Source organism: Anas platyrhynchos, chromosome 4 (genome assembly GCF_047663525.1).
Source record: "Anas platyrhynchos isolate ZD024472 breed Pekin duck chromosome 4, IASCAAS_PekinDuck_T2T, whole genome shotgun sequence".
NCBI lineage: Eukaryota > Metazoa > Chordata > Aves > Anseriformes > Anatidae > Anas > Anas platyrhynchos.
This window is the reverse complement of record NC_092590.1, coordinates 70,936,842-70,953,916: the sequence shown is the minus strand read 5'-3', so window position 1 is coordinate 70,953,916 and position 17,075 is coordinate 70,936,842. Positions and strand designations below refer to the sequence as shown.

Below are 17,075 nucleotides of genomic sequence, written 5' to 3'. Positions count from 1 at the left end.
TTCTCTCAGGGTGGCTCTGCTGGAGCAGGGGGCTTGGACCAGATGGCCTCCAGAGGTCCCTGCCAGCCTCATCCACTCTGGCTCTGTAATTCTGTGAAATTCAGCCTCATTCCAACAGAGAAGTCCTGCCCATCAGCCAACCTGAGAGCTAAGTTTACCCAGTCAGAGGAGCTGTAATCATTTGTACAAGGAGGTATTTATAGCACAACCACTTATACACAAGACTCCCAAAGAATACTGCAAGGAGATTCACTCAGACATGCCCAAGCCTTCCTGGGGCTATTGGAGCTCGCAGTACATAACACCACAGATTTCTCCTTACCCCACTCCAACACAGCCCACCATAACATCACCTGAGCACCCAGACTGCTGCCCTCTTTTTCAATAAACAGCATCCCAAACCAGAAGCTGTGCATCTCCAAACACAAAACCTTCCCCTCACTGATAAAAGATGCCATGAAAAGCTGAAGAACCTTAAAAACTGAATAACATGGCACAGAAATAAACTGACTTTGCTTTGACAAAACGCACGTTCTCTGTGAGAGGGTTATTCAGCATCCTGCAGATCAGCAGAACTTGCTTTCAAGTTCTGGAAGTCACATTTACTGACACCATCAGGCATCGATTCAAAACAAAAGAATACGAACCGAAATGGTAGGGAGTGAATCATCTCTTGCATTTGTTTCCACTACAGCCCGTATACGGTAGATATTTTGCTTAAAGATTTGTTCTTCACTGTGCCTTCTGTCACAGTCTGAATTATGGCACAATAGAAAAATCAATTAAAATTATTCTGAATAGTTCTTTACTTTATCTGCCCCCAAATCATCTTCCTCCAGAAGAGATAATTTTTCTACAGTACATTATACATAAATTAGGCCTGCTGTTCTAAATGAATAGATTAAATTCGAAGTCTTTAGCCTGCAGCTTTAGAAGAAGGGTTAGCAACCAATCCTTGAGTTTTATATAAGCACAAAACAACCGATTTCTCTAAAATCTAATCTCTAAGAGCTTTTTTTTTTTTTCCCTGTGATCTCTGATCTTTACTACAAAAGACATGAACTAACATTTTTTGCCCGTTGGTCATCCCTTTCTGCAGACAAGCTGAGATGTACATTGCTCATTACTCATTTAACATCCTGGATTCAAAGTGTGACTGGCAGAACACTGGTGTACATAGACAAATAGACAATAAACAACAGGAGAAAGTTTTAGAGGATGGCAAAATTACTGCCCAGCTGATATTCAGGCAAGTTTAGGAAAATTTCTCAGTTTATGGCTGTCTAGGATTTCTCTCATCTGACCAGGGACCCTGACCAGAGACAACACCTCTCCAATAACTGGGCTCCTGGTGTGACGAGATCACCATCCGTCCCTCAAGATCAAAGCTGACAGCTTTCCTGTTTGCTGCATCTCATACAGCTATTTCTCTTCTCTTATTCTTTGACTGCAAGTGCAAAGATTTCTTTTAATCCATTTTTTATACATTGTTTACTATACTAGGGCTACAGTCCATAACTGACTCCTAAGCACTCCTGCAGCTCAGATTTAAAACCAAACCAAAAAACTTTTGAGCTCTCAGGAGGACTGAATCCTGACCCACACTTTGAGACTTACTCTTCACTTCTCTTCAGCCCTTCCATGCATTCAGTGAGATTTAAGTACCCCCAGTACACTCACTAGAAATATCTTTTCCACACTTTGAAGTAATATGGTGAAGCATACAAAAATAAAAACCATAGTATTTTGATCATTTTCCTCAGAGACAGATGCATAGAAAATATGAAAGCTACTTCTGGTGAAAAAAGTAGCACCTCCACATATAGCTAAGGATATAAAAGATCTCTAGACTTGGCTGAGATGACCTTCCTTACAGCATCACATCATACACAGCCGTCTGAGACTTATCACATGTAATGTCATGTGCTATATTAAAGCCTTTAGTACACAGAACCTTTCTCCACTCATACAAATGCATTCATACTGGATATGACAATTTGCAGATCACAGACTTTCATGAGGATGTTAGAAGAAGTTCTGAAAGAAATATATGCTCAGTTTGTCACCTGACTCTGTTTATAAGCCACATAATGACAGTATTTTATATTCACTTTCCAGAGCCAAACTTTACAAGAGTGGGGTTTTATTCCGTTTTAATGTGTTTTTGCTTTTTGTTTTTAAAAACAACAGTATTGTCTCACTTTATTCTCAGAAAAAAAGAAAGTACCTTCAAAGTCCCCATCTCTGGCTTTTGCTGCAAGTTCTGAGGATGATATACTTTCTTGACACAAAGCACAGTCTTCCAATGCTGCGTTCCTTAAACCCTGATTAACTGTAAAACAAACCAAAAAGTACTTTAATTCATATTTTTCCAATTTGTACTCAAAATACTCATGTCAGGACTTCCAGAATGATATTACAGGAGCATCTATATGTACCTTCTTATACTTCTTTTTTATTCAACCTGACACAGCGATTTAAGAATCTCCTGGATTCTTCTTTGAAATGACAACAGAAATGAAAGATGCTGTTATAACAGGATATACAGTCCTTGTACTTCCACCAGTTTAGCTGCATCCTATATTTTATTTCACAGTTTTTAACCTGGCTCCTTTACAAAGAAGTAGATGATGAAAACAACCAGAGATTCCCTAGGTGTATTGCACACATCAAATCACAAAGAAGCATCATCCCAAGTGTCCCTGACTTTCATTCACTTACTTAGTTTATGCTTACATTTGTCAATGTTTTCTTTTTTTAGGTTATAGCTCATCCAGTGGAAATTATTCCAACTAAGAATTGTTGCCTACAAAACTGTAGTGATAATTCTTTATAGCCTCCATTTCTTCATTATTCTTCTTTGAATGTTGAATCTCATAGCCTACTCTTCTACTTTTTTTTTTTTTTTTACATAGCTATTTAAATTCCAGGAGGAAAAAAAAAAAGACATCTGTCTTGCTAAACTAAAATATGACCATTGTAAAACAGTACCAGGAAAAATTAAAATTAAAAATAAATACATAAATAAAAAATCAGAAGTCTAAACGCTTCATATAGGCTATGAACACTGTTATGTTGCACCCAGCAATACAGGCAAGAGTAGATGCACTCTGAAGGCTTTACATCTTGCAACGTTTGCCTTGAGACATAATCCTATATACATGTAATTTCAGTGACTTCATCCTGTTTATAGTCCATTTCCATGACTTTTTTAAAAAAACAAAACAAAACAAAAAAAAACATAGCTCATATCACTGTACAGTGTGTCCTGTCAAAAATTATCCAAGTTTTAAGAAAATTCTTGTCAAATAGTTCATAGATCCATGTGGAGTTACCGTCAGAAATTCAGTATAGAAAAAAAATATTTTAATCTCTTCACCTTTCTTTTGCTTTTCCTTGTCTTCTGTTTCAGGTTTGGTTGCCATAACTTCAAACAAGGTCTTTAAGATACTTCTTAGATCACTAGCATAGTTTGTCTGCAGCTGGTCAGCAACACCTAGGAGATTGAGAAAACAGATCAATCATTGCTAGAGTATTATACCTCCCTCAAAATGAAGCATTTAAATTTGTCTGTTGCTCCCAGTAATGGCCTGGTGTACATTTTCAAGGTTCACTAGCTCATGCCAGTAATAAAAATAGAAATATTAATTAAACTAATTTTCCATGATGACTAAGCCATGTTCTGGCCTTTATGTTGGCTTTAATTTGATAAACAACTTCCTTGCCCTTTTGGCAGAAAACACTAGGAGATTCCTTTTGCATCAAAATACAACGGCTGCATCAAATGTCTTCCCCAGAAGACACAGGGCATTACAAAGAAACAGGAAGCACTATGAAGGCAAACCCATTGCATACACAAACTCTTCATTATTACAGGTCTCAGATGTCTGTGTCTCTGACTCTTTACGCTGGTCACAATTAGGTAACAGGTCTATCTAGACCAATCTGCAACTTACACTCCAACATACAGTCCTCCTGCTATTTCATCACTAGTCCATTCTACCATTTATTTACACACCAAAAAAAAAGAAAAAAAGAAAGTCTTTTCAGTACTTTCAGAACAAACGATGCTCTCATACCTGAGATACAGACAAAAAGGCGGTGAATAAGATCATTACTGCCATGAAATCTGGATCTGATCTTTTCTCGGGTGGCAATTTTAGCAGCCTGCAAAGCAAGCTGGATTTCTTCCTGATCAATGTCATCGGATGAACAAGAACTCGTCATTAAACTGCTGTTGGAGAAAAAAAAAACACATAATGAAGAAAAGTAATGTAAGTCTGCATTCATTTGTTCAGGATGTTCAGAAAATCCTAAAGGATTTATTATTCAGGCAATACTCTACAGCAAACCAGAACTAATTGCTGTAAATTCTTGTTGAAGGTAATCAACACGCAATCAATCACCATCATGTTTGATTTTCACTCTGTGGCATAGTTGCAAAAAACTTTTAAGCAGAAAATCATTTGTCTGTATTTTATTGCATTTCCCTTAGCTATTTCAAAATGCTGGGCCATTTTTCACATTAACTCCCACTCAAAGTTCTGTCCTAAGACCGTAACTCCACAAGAAATGCAAGAGGGGAATATCAGCCTAAAACAAGAAGGTCAGTTCTGAAGTCACCTTAGAAATTTATTAACGTGGAAGTAAATTTGAAAAAAGAATTTCTGAATTATGCTGCCTTAAAATAGCGAGAATAGAATCCAAATATAACCTTACATAAAAAATGTAAAGGATGATAAAACATAATTTAGGCAGTAGAGAGGAAGATTAGTCCCCTTATATACCTAACAGTGAAAATTACTGAAATGTCAAACTATTGCAAGAAAGTGGATCATCAACTCCAAAGAGATTAAAATGTGTCTCTAAGTGTCTACTAGAGCCTTAAACCTTTTTTTTTTTTCCTTTCTTAAAAAGGGATGCATGGTTGCTAGCCATTTCCACCACGACCACCTTTATGGAAAGGAAGCTGGAACAAACTGCAGAAAGCTCTGGCAGGAAGCCAGCTTCTTCAAATATCCAGAATTATCTAAATTACTTATAAAGTAAAATGCATTTAAAGAAGGAAATGCTTAAAAGAAAATGCAGCATTTCGCCAATGAAAAAACCCTAAATAGCACTATAGGACAGGATGCAACTATGCTGGAATCTTAACGATTCACTGTGTTGATTGAAAGCTACTATGTAAAAAATAAATAAATATATATATATAACCTATGTATGTTATTGACTGTATAAATAGCAAACACGAGGAAGGATGTAGTTTTTAATGCATTTTGAGTTCAGCCTGTTTTTATGAGATGCTGAAGTATTTACCAAGCTGCAGATCCCACCCTTATGCCAGCATGCACACGGATTGCAGGATAAGACACAGAGGTAGCATTTTCAGAAATTACATGAAAATAATTATAAACCAAAATTTATGGGATATTGTTTTGAAATTCTATCCAGAGCTGTACAGGTAATCCTTAAAATGTAGAAAAGGATTTATGATGCCATACAGTTTTAAAAGCCCTAGTAAAAACAGAACTGAAAATACATAAATACTAGAGATTAGTTATTGACTGAAATATCAATGGAAAATATGCGGTGCGAGTACCTTAGCTGGCTTCTCATTCTTTCAAATACAGAGTAAAGAGTATACTTACAAGAAACCCATTTCTGTTCATGTCTCTATTGCTATTAACAAAAGCAAATTTCTGTTAAAAGATATTGGTTTTATGCTTACAGTTCCCTCAGCAGCATGAGCGACTTTGTCCAAATAAAAGGGTTTCTGTGTGCCTCTTAACACAGCCAAATAAGGTCTACCTTTTCTCTCATTTTTAGAGGAATCAATCTTACCAATACATATTTGCAATATAAATTGCTCTCCAAGGCAAGCACAGAGCTCATGACAGAAAGAAATGTACTCCTCGTACAATATAAAATCTCAACAGAATGATGTCCTGGCAAGTCCCAAACTAAGCAAAAACGTAAGTGCAGGGCACAGATGGGGTGGTAAGGATGGCTCCCTTCCCTCAACTCATAGCTGAAGAAATATTTCCAAGGTGTTAAATGGACAGAGAGCTGTAAAGAGTGCCTTCTAAGGAAAAATAAGTAAATAAATAAAAATTCAGTCCTTTCCCATTTTGCAGACAGGAAGAAAGGCTCATTCCACAACTCTGACCACGTTTTGACCAATTGCAGTAATAATGTTTGCCTTTCCAAGTCTCTTCCTACTCTATATACAAGAATTGTGGTGTCACCGACTTCTGTTCCAGACTACTCAGTGGAAGATTTTGCAGTGTGTCATTAAGACTGGTCACATCCCACCACAAGACCTCATGGTTTTGTCCTAAAAAGCCTACAGCACAAAGCAGATAGGAATTGCTGCAGCACTGTGGGATGAAGGTCAGGACGTTTACAACACCCACAGTTACAACATACTTTCATGTGTACAGAGCGCCAGGCATGAAGTACAATATCCATACAAAAGAGATTCAGAAAAATGGGTATTTTCATTGCCTGTGCCACTGCAAAGAGAAACGTGAGCATTCCAGAATAATTTTAAACTGGACTTAAGCATCACTGCAGAGTTGGAAAGAAACAATTACACTTCTTTTATCAACAGGACCCAGTCAGATCTGGACAAAAATTACTCTTAGAGAAGGCTTAATAACCATCTGTTCTTTATTTGAAAATACATCGTACTCTTAAAGGATGTAGTCAGCAAATATTGCAGAGGTAGTCAGAAGCACTGGAAGAACAGAAACATAACAATTCAGATAAACAGCTTTTCTTGTAACTGGGTATCCCAAACCGCAGTGATTATATCTATGCAAATGTTAAAGATTCTCCTGATTTTTAAATTGATAATTTAGAAAACAAACCCAGATTTTGATCTACAGAGTTTGACTTACCTTTTGTCCAAATTATTCTTTCAAACAAGTTATTTTTATAGTTCTAAGAGGAATACCATTCCTACTGGGCTTATCTAACATGCATAATTTGGATAAAGACTCTCAGCTGATATCAGGTGTGTAGGAAGCATTTCATTAATGTCAGACCACGCTCAGATTTGGAATGCTTCACTGCCGATATCTCCAGAATTGAGTCTCACTGCAGAATATGAATAACCATACTTAAGCACTGAGTAGCTACAGACATAATGTCTTCTTTTCACCTTCTTGGTTGAAGGGAAACCCCGTGTTAACCAACGAATTAGGCTATGAAGAGATAAAGCAGGCACGGAATTCCCCCTGGTGAAATCTTAATCATACAAACAAGGCTTATCATATATTTATTTTTCATAGTGAGAACATTGCAAAGTTAACACCTCTGAAGGTGAATATGAAGAAGGAAGATGTTATGTCAAAGGACTAATTCCAAACAGTAGACTTGCTTATACGTTTAAAGGATCAGGCAGAATAAATTAGCTTTTTACCTGACTCGACAAGCAAACAAAACCCAATAACGTAATTGTGCACAATGTCATCTTTCACCTGTGAAACCAATATGCTTTACAGCTCTGAATTCCAAAATTTACCCATGGGCCAGGTTAAGCTGTAGTGTCCACAGATAAAGGAAAGCAGGGCTGTGGAACAAAAAAGGTTACGACTGACGTTTTCAGAAGGGGCTGATTGCTTTAGGTAACCATCGACACTCATCTAAAAACAGCAAAAGCAGCAGAGTCTAAAACTGAGCAACCGAAGCCAACAAGACTCTAAAGCTAGTCCAAATTTAATATTTTATATTTGTGCTCAAAAAATAGTCAGTAGCAGTAGAAATATGTAACTATTTATAGATGTTTCCTTTCAAATTTAGAAGTATTTGGTTCACTAAACCTAAAATCTGCTCTGTATTGAATGCAGAACGTACATAAGTCTCTCAAAAAATTCCCCATTACTCAGAAACATAAACCTTCAGAGTATCTGAAGTACCCATTACATATACAGCAGAGGCAGATAAACAGAATTTAGAAGCTCACTGCATCAGATATAATGAGCATAAAGAAATCAACTGTATTATCCTGTTCTCAAAATAATAAACCTTTAAAATAACTTTGTTAAGAAGCCTCAGATCAAAAGCACCAGGTGGTCACTCCTTGCAAAGGAGAAAAAATTCAATGTATTTTTCTACTCCAAACAGCGCAATTATCTCAGCAATTTTAAAAGGAAAGTAAGCTCATCCTCTGTTTCTGATCTCAGGCAAGGCTTTTAGTTACAACTAATTTTCAGGTGTAGATTTCAAAAGACTGTCGGTGATCCCTTTAAATTAAGAGGGATCAAATTCCAGCAAGACAAACCCATCCCAACTAAAAGTGTGTAACACTCAGAAGTTCTAAGAGCAACATTACAGATGTTTACTTGAAAAGTGCTAACACACATTTCAGAGACTCTCCTTACTCCATTTCTGTCACACAAATACCCATGCCATCAGCTACTCCTAGTCACTTGCCCTGGAAACCTCCATCAAACTGCACAGGCACAGGCAGAAGTAGCATGCAATATACTTGCAGAGAAACTTGAAGAGCATACTTGCCTCTTACACCATGAATTCAAAGCTTGTGAATCCACTTTATAGTGAATTCAAAATATCTGCATTAAATAGCCCTATTCTGATGCAGAGGTTTAGGCACTTTGCAAAGTCCGAGCAACAAATCTTGAGGCAAAATCCCTCAGGTAGGATCCCTCCTGCAGTAAGGAAGCGTGAACGCTGCCACAGGTTTTCATACACACCACAAACACAATTTCACACGTTCCTATTTACATAAAAGGACATCACGACTATAACCATGCTGAAAGCTTCTACAAAGGGACAATGGTCAATCCTGGAGTAATGATCACAGTTCATTAAACAAATTGCTGAGAGACTGCCCCCAGAGAATAAAACAGTGTGGTTCCTTTGACTCAAATGACAGCAATCCACTTGCACTGCTCGGCCTAAACAAATCTCTCATGTGCACTGCTCAAAATGCCACACTTTTTCAGTATCTTATGAAAGCAGAGCTATATTATGTGCTTGAATTTCCCTATATGCATGTTTTAAATACTCTGTTCTTAAACACTTGTATGCTATTTCCTCAAAACTATTACCATGAGCTCTCTGGCTTTCGATTTGGTTCATGCAGATTTTAGCACAGCGCCCCTCTTTTGTTCTGCAAGCAGTATCATACACTCCTTAGCCAATCTATGATATTTAAGCTTTTTTTCTCCCATGTGAATTTTCTGATACTTTAAGTAAAAAAAAACTTTTTTTTTTTTTTTTTGTAATTGTCTGAAGAGGGTTTCTAGACCTACTTTGGTAACTGGTGCATTCATCCCACTGATACTTGCGTGGGCTGTAACTGGAAACCCCACCACCGAGCTGTCAGTCAGGTCTCTCCTAAACTATTACAAGTGCCTCAAGGCTGCAGTCAGCTCCTGGTTCCATTCTGCAGAAAAGAACTGCTCCAAAGGCCATCTAAAGGATCAGACAATGGTTGGGGAAAGGCAAAGGTTGTATATATGAGGAATGACAAGAGGGAAATGATAGGGGTTGGAATAAGAGAAGTATGACTCCATGTAAGTATGAAAAAAATTACCAGTTCCTATCCTGCCGTTTGCAGTACTTCTGGCATTTCTTTTTTTGGTTATCTCACAAAAAAATACAATAAACAGCAGGTTAAAACCTTTTTGTTTCTCATAAGTACTAGTTCTAATATGGTTCGGAGGAAAACTATAATGAGATTAATGGCTTCTTACAATTATTTTAAGTGTAGAGGGTGGGCTACACATCCAATTTTAGAGTCATTTAAACCAAATCCAGAACTTGTCTTATTATTTGGGTAATAGCATACGTTTATTTAGCAAAGGACTGTATTTTAATAAATGATCCCAGAAGCTACATTTAAAGCAGACTAAAAAAGCTTCAATTCAAAACTTTTTTTCTTGACTTCCTAACCTTACCATTTTATTAAGTCAAGAGGCTTTTTGTGTGCAATCGCTTATGTATTTTCTCTCTATTTTAAGAAAAAAAAAGACTAAAGAGGATAAAATAAAGCCCTTTAAATGTTCCAAAGGCTTCAAAACTTTATTGTCATGAGAAACAAATAATAGAACTGCATGCAATACCCCCTAGCAGGAACAACTTAGCTAGGCACCACCAGAAGAAGCAGGCTGCACTACAGCCTTATCGCATGTACCATCCGTGCCCAGCCCCACGTATCTAGGACACGTGCTAGAAGCCCCATCTGCTGTCAGCCTTCTGAACTCCACTGTAGGGGAATTATCTTTTCATCACTGTAAGATTTGTAGAAGCCCCTTCCAAGTGTTTTTTCCTTCAGCTGAAGTGGGCGGACTAAAATAAATAAATTGCCAGGTGGGATGAATCATGGGTCCTACATGTCTTCAACCAGGAAAAATCCCTCAGCATTCCCTCCTCTGCATGCTGAGTTTGAAGTCAACAAGAACAACCTCTGCTCCACACTCTGGCAGCTTCTGTAGCTGTCCACTCCATTGGAGAAATATCTTGAACCCTTCCTCAGTTCCTGAAACTTCCAGGCATTCCTGTTGTAGCTACCATGCTGGACATCTGAAAAAACACAACTGCTGAAGCACCACATTGTGAAGTAGATAAGAAACCATAAGAAACTCTAGCTAGACAACTGGCTTAATCAAACTTAATGCCATTCTGGCCCAGGTTTTCAGAAAAATGTAATGATACTGTATTCTAAATGGGGATTAACAGGAACAACATTGAGAGCCCAGAAAGTATTGTCCTTGACAACGCTCTCTCTCAAAGAACATTTTTTGTTCAATATGAATAAAATGTATATTAAAGTGAGTATGAAAAAATAGCTTAGAGCATGAGTAACCAACAAGGCTGCCTTCTTACCATCAAATTTAATATCAGGTACTTGCAAGGTATCTTTTTTACCGTTTCCTTAAAAACTTAAACCAAAAATGGATAAGACCTGCAAGATAAGACATGGTAAAATTCAAGAAAAACTACAACTGAAAATGCAAGAAGTTAGAATTGTTTAGGATCTACTAGGATTTTCCCAGTTCCACCACGATGTTTTTTCTAACACTTCCCTGTAATCAAACACGCATTTAAAGCTCTGAAGCATTCACTCACATTGCAAAAGAGCAAACAGCATGAGATTAAAGCAAAGAAATACTTAAACTTTACAAATAATCCTAGACTGTAAAAACTGAAATTGAAAACCAGAAATGGTTAAGCACTTATGTAGAAATGATATGTAATACCAGCTCTGGTATCTAATGTAATAGAAATGCATCAGACCCAGAACTTGACACAGGATATACTGAACCTGGATACAAATATTTCCAAGGGCAGCGAAAGGCATTTCATACAGCTCTTCTGCAATATCCCCTGTGATAGCAAGCAACTATACTGTATGGCTTAATAAAAAGTGAATTAATTTAGCATCCAGCTCCAGTAGATGCTCTCCTGCGTTGCAACCGCTGTGTGTGGCTGACACAGAGATGAAGAAGAGGCACCGAGAAACATCTTCCAGCACGAGGAACTCTGAGGGATAGGGAAGCTTATTAGCACAAGGTTTTCATATCGCCTCCATCGGTTCCCTCAAACATAATATAAAACAACCAGCTGAAGCATTAAAGCATCCTAGGGTCTAAGAGAATCCCGCAGGAATTCTGTATCCAGCCGTGGGAGTCAAAGCTGAGGAAAGCTAATTAAAGTATTAGGTGGAGCCTTAAAATTTGAATTCGAAAAGAAAGCTTTCTCTTAATTTTTCAACTTCAATGCTGCTGTCTGAGGAAAGCTTCTGTTTTTGCTTGCAATATAAATTGTGGTTTTACAACATACCTTGGTTTTAGGCATTGCCAAAAAACCTGCAAACCTGCAGTTACTATAGTGATTTTAGTTAATTACACATAATCTCACAACTCCCAAACGTGTTATTTAAGTTAGGGAGTTTTAAAAAGAAAAAAAGATCTGTCAAATAAAAGCTAATTTCTGAGAGCCAATAACTCTTGTTCTATTAGCAGCACAGGGAACACCAAGTGATATTCAACAACAGATTTTACACATCATTAAAATGAACATAAGTTAAATGTGGCCAAATTACTAAAAATGAAAATTACAAGCAAGCTCTGTAGAAACACAAATACTAACCCATTAGGATTGCTTTGTGTCAGTCTCCAGCCAAATACGCCACCTGGATTACAGCCACACAATGGCAAATTCTGGGGTGTCCAGCAATTTTGCTAGAACAGCCTCTTTGCCTCTGCCATTGATGCTAGGCAGCTTAAAATATTGCCCTATTTCACTTCATTTACACAGAAAGTAACAGATTTTATATTTAATTTGCTTTGACCATATTGGGCATGTTAACATCTCTAAAACATTAGCTTTACCATTTTAATAGGAAAGACCAAAAAAACCCAAAACAACTCAATTGAATTTTCACCCTCCTGCTGTAAAAAGCTCTTGTTAATGGGTAGTTCACACAAGATGCCTGGGTTATTCCTCGAGAAAATAAAATCTGCATCAGTGACTTGTTACTCACGACCAAGATATGCATATAATCTACCTCGAAATACCTTGTGGAATTTCCTATAAAAGGGAACACTAAGCTTTGAAAATGCCGCACCACTCGGAGATTTCATTTTTGTCTTGCAGAGCAAAGAACAAGATGGCACGGAACACATCAAGAAGGATCCTGGCGGTGAGAAACCGGAGACATCTGCTGCAGTCACATATGTCTCGCTGACTAAAATCATAAGCAAAAGCTGACAGACCTCATCAGTAATGACTGTTTTGTTTTGCCACTGCTGCTCAGCTGCTTGGTGGGGCAAGGGATTTAGCTGCAAAGCAAGAAGAGTCCACACAGCAGCCTGCTTATGATTGTATTAATATGCATATTAATTGTCCTCACACTGCTTGAGTGGCAAAGCTGTCCAAAACAGCACAGACTCGCAATGCCTAAAACATACAGAGCCAATTTGGGGTTGAAAACCATTAGGAACGAATGGCACCTGTTTCTGGAGTCATCGGAATTTTCTCAAGGTAGAAAAACCCGTTCTCATTCTACAGCTCTTCCTGCTGAGCTCTTTATTTCTGTGACTCCTGTACAGTCTGTGTAGGGCAATTACCACCAGCCTTTTTCCAGTTACAAGCAGCCTCTCCATAAAGAGGAGCTTTATAGAAAAAGGGGGAAGGAAAATCTACAGCAATGCATTGATCAAATCAAAAAATGACAGCACCAAATATTAATGCTGAATTAATCTGATATTTTGTATAGGCTGAACAAATGTGATGACGAAACTGCAAGAGGGATGATTTGGGGAAAGAGCTGATCAGGTTGACTGTGACACATGAATTGAAATAGCTGGCTAGCACATCTCGTGCCCCTCACTACCAGCTTCTGGATCCCCAGGAACAGGTGTGATGTCTGTTAAAATTTGTGGGCAAATAATCTGCACTGTAGTTTTATAGGATAGATCAGTGAGTAAGTCTGGACCATGAGATGAAGGAAGTGAATTCTCCTGGTTTAGTTAAAGTCCTGCTGAACAACTAAGTTACCTTGACTTTTAGCATCCTCTCCAAGATCTGACTTCTGCTGATGGAAAGCCCAGTGAAGCACCTGGGTTTGTAAGGCACCACCCATCCACAGGAGCTGACAGGCAAGGCAGCTTCCAACAGGCTTTGGCAAAACCCCCTCTAGTTCTGAAGCAGTAATCAAAATTTCATCCTTCTCACTTACATACCAAGATAACCTTCCCCACTTGTTTTCACACGTGTGTGTTTGTTCTAACAGGGCCATACTCAGCATATGCCGTACAGTCAGAGATATCCTTCAAGGACATCCAGCGAGCTTGGGCTCAGCCCACACACACGCGGATTGAGATATTCTAACCACGAGCCCCATAAACATCCCGCGCTAATTGCTGGCTGCTTTGGCTTCAGTCACATTGCACTTCAGACACCTCCCTTTCCAGAACGTAAATAACACAGGCTAAAAATTCACTACCATTTTTTGTAAATGCCAAAAGTTATACAAATAATATTACAAATTACTGATTTAAATATTACTGATATTTAAGCCACAAAGAAAAACTCAAAAAAAGGGACTGCTGACCAGTGAAGACATCTGTTGTAGCATTGAGGTTACTTTCTAAAGTTCCTGTTTGAAGTTGTCATTTACTGTGTCATAACCTTAAAATTAAGAAATTGGCTTTTCCACATTCTTCAGGCAGGCAAATTGCTTGAATGCAGATTTGTTGCTATTTCTTCTTCCCTTGCATTGTCTTTGACAAAAATTCCAACAAGGCTCAAAATCAACTAGTAGTCCCTACTTTGTTTTGCTTCCATCTCACTTTTTTCCCTCACCATTCCCAAAACAATGTTTTTGTGGCCATTTTCTACCTCCTCTCCTTCAAAGAACTTGAGTTCATTCTTGGCTTTAAGCTTATCAAGCCATCTCATTCAGTTAGCATATGAATAGCCTTCGCTTCGGTTTCCACTCAAATTAATGGCTCCCTCAGGATCTTGCCTGATAATTTTAATGCATGTTGAAAGCTTACAGACAAACAAATTTCTGCAAACAGTTTATTTTTAAAAGCCACTGACTTTACTGCTTCTGACAACGAAATGGATAAGCTTCCAGCATTGTACTTTATTAGCTGCCTACTTACAATCCAATAAGCTATAGTTACATTAAAAAATATTCTAAAAATCACATTTATGAAATAGATACCAGTAAAAAAGGAAAAAACTGGATGCATTGTTTCCTGGAGCTAATATAAACAATAGACCAATTGCCACTTCCCTGCTGTAGCTACAAACATCTCATTTTCAATTAAGTCAGCAGCATTAGTCCACATCCACATTGATGGAATACGGGAATTATGCAAACTCATGCAAGTCTGCATAAAAAACACAGTTTCTCTGAAACCTTCTGAAATACAAGGAATATATTTACTCCTCACTGAGAAAGTTGACTACTGATATAGGCACCTGAAGTCTGGATACTGCTTAATGAACATTTTGCAAAATATCTTTTTTTGAACTGGGCTGAAAGTTTAACTTCTTCAACATCAGATCTCTGAGGCTAGAAGAAGGAACCTCCCACAAATATCTGCCTCCAATGAAATCAAACTTTCACTAGCAAAGCCATTTCAGGAACCTTCTGTGACCCTCTCTCTGCATATATATAGATACGGGTTTTTTTGTTTTGTTTTGTTTTGTTTTCCTTCAATTTGTGCTCTAGAAACCTTCAAGCAAATATTTTTTTTTTCAAATTACTGCATCAGCACAGTCAGTAATCAAAGCATACAATCATAGTTCTGATATAAGCCTGAAAATCTTTGGCCCAGGTGCATTTCAAGAGAATACACGCTTATCTGAGGATTCTGCTTTTCTCCGTTAACTGAACATGGAAACTTGAGAAACAAAACTCCTAATTTAGTTGTATCACCTCAGTGTCTAAAGTTAGGTGGGATGAATGTAGCTCAAAGAAATTCTACACCACTGGTTGAGGATGGGGAAGTCTATCACATGGGAAAGTGAATTACATGCTGATTTGTATGAGCCTCCATTACAGGATCCTGACTGGATCCCATGGTCCTCACCAGCTTTTTCTTCCCAGTTGAAAATAAAATGTTCTCCGTGGTTCTCCATTTGGAAAACACTAAATATATAGATATATGTAATTCCATATATACTATACTTCATTGTTTCCAATCCATTCCATCTACACTGTTTAATATACTGGTAGTCCATTGAACTCTATACACTAAGCTGTTCTTGCTACTGGAGCCGAACTGTTGAAGGCAGTCAGCTACTTCCAAAAGACACTGCCATCTCTGACAGCAAGGCTTTCAGCCTCAGCATTGCTTACCCACTTTAACCTATAGCTATTGTAATAGCATAGAGGAATTGTTTACGATTTATGGGAAAGGGAAAGGCCAAATAAATGCATTCTATGAATTCTGCGTTTAGCTAATTAATTTTCAGATAAAATTGGAAGTGTAACATTTCAATTCCTGTTACGATTACAAGTGAAAACTGCAAGGAATTAAAGACAGTAAAATGGCATATCTCAGTGGGAAAAAAATACTATAAATATTATTTTGGCTATGCATATGACATCAGGAAGAACTTAGGTACTTCAGAAAATGACATTCTGTAGAGCTGGTCTTTGCAAAGAACATTCTTGTTGCAGTAGACAGATGATGTAACAATATAATACAAGTACATGTGTTGAATATTCCTCTTCTATGCACACAGATCTAGGAACGTGCTTCTCTGAAGCAGTCAGACTTCTGAGCTTTTTTTCTGTTTTCAAACTAAGCTGTGTAAGTATTTCAAAAGGGGAAATTTATACCAGTATAGTCAAGCAGGCAATTACTATTTTATTGGACCATCAACTATAATAGCTAGATCTCTAGCAACGTGGATGAGATACAGAAAAATAGGTAACTTGAATTCCTGGATGACACCCAGGGATGATAGAATGCTATAATTCAGTGGACAACAGCCTAAAAGAATTGCCTTATAAACCGATCCTCAGAAATATACAATTTGAAAAAAGGGAATAGACAGATCTAATTACCTAAGCGTCAAGATATTTAAATACAGTGACAAGCACAATACTGATATATGAAGGCAATACATTAAGGTCTTGAAAAAAGGTGGCACACCTAATGAAAACTTACTTATTCTGCTTCAGTTATGCCTAAAGAATAACAGAAGTTACTTCTGTTGTCCATTCAGACAGCTCTGTGTGGGACAGTCTCTTACATGTTAAAATATTTATCAGAGGGCAACTGCATGGTGGTAAATTGAGTTTTGTTTGAAGCATAGTTAAAAGTGTATTTCAAAATTAAAAACATGAAAACCAGTTCTAGTTGCATCTTCCTTTCCTTATTTGCCTTTTTAAAATATGGAATTCTTAAAAAAAAAAAAATGAGCCTGATTGTGGACACATCCTAAAAAACACTTCGTCATATTTCCTTTACCACTATACGAAAAGGCCTTTTACCCTCTTTCTTTCCCTCAACCTAGACAAAATTTGGTATTCATGAAGTTAAAATGAAAATTGCTGGATAGAAATTAATGGATGAAAA

General features: G+C 37.5%; 1 protein-coding gene across 5 annotated transcripts in view; it reads right to left on the bottom strand.

Moving 5' to 3' along the window:
- The window catches only part of ZFYVE28 (zinc finger FYVE-type containing 28), a 144,972-nt gene that overhangs the window by 11,914 nt on the left and 115,983 nt on the right, over positions 1-17,075 (bottom strand). For 3 of the 5 annotated variants that reach the window (XM_072037820.1, XM_072037822.1, XM_072037824.1), the window contains 3 exons: positions 4,080-4,234; positions 3,380-3,496; positions 2,228-2,332 (listed from right to left, as the gene is read on the bottom strand). In XM_072037820.1, the coding sequence (XP_071893921.1) occupies positions 2,228-2,332; positions 3,380-3,496; positions 4,080-4,234 (377 nt within the window). The remainder of the gene's footprint in view (positions 1-2,227; positions 2,333-3,379; positions 3,497-4,079; positions 4,235-17,075) is intronic. The other 2 variants (XM_072037821.1, XM_072037823.1) reach the window with 1 other exon arrangement.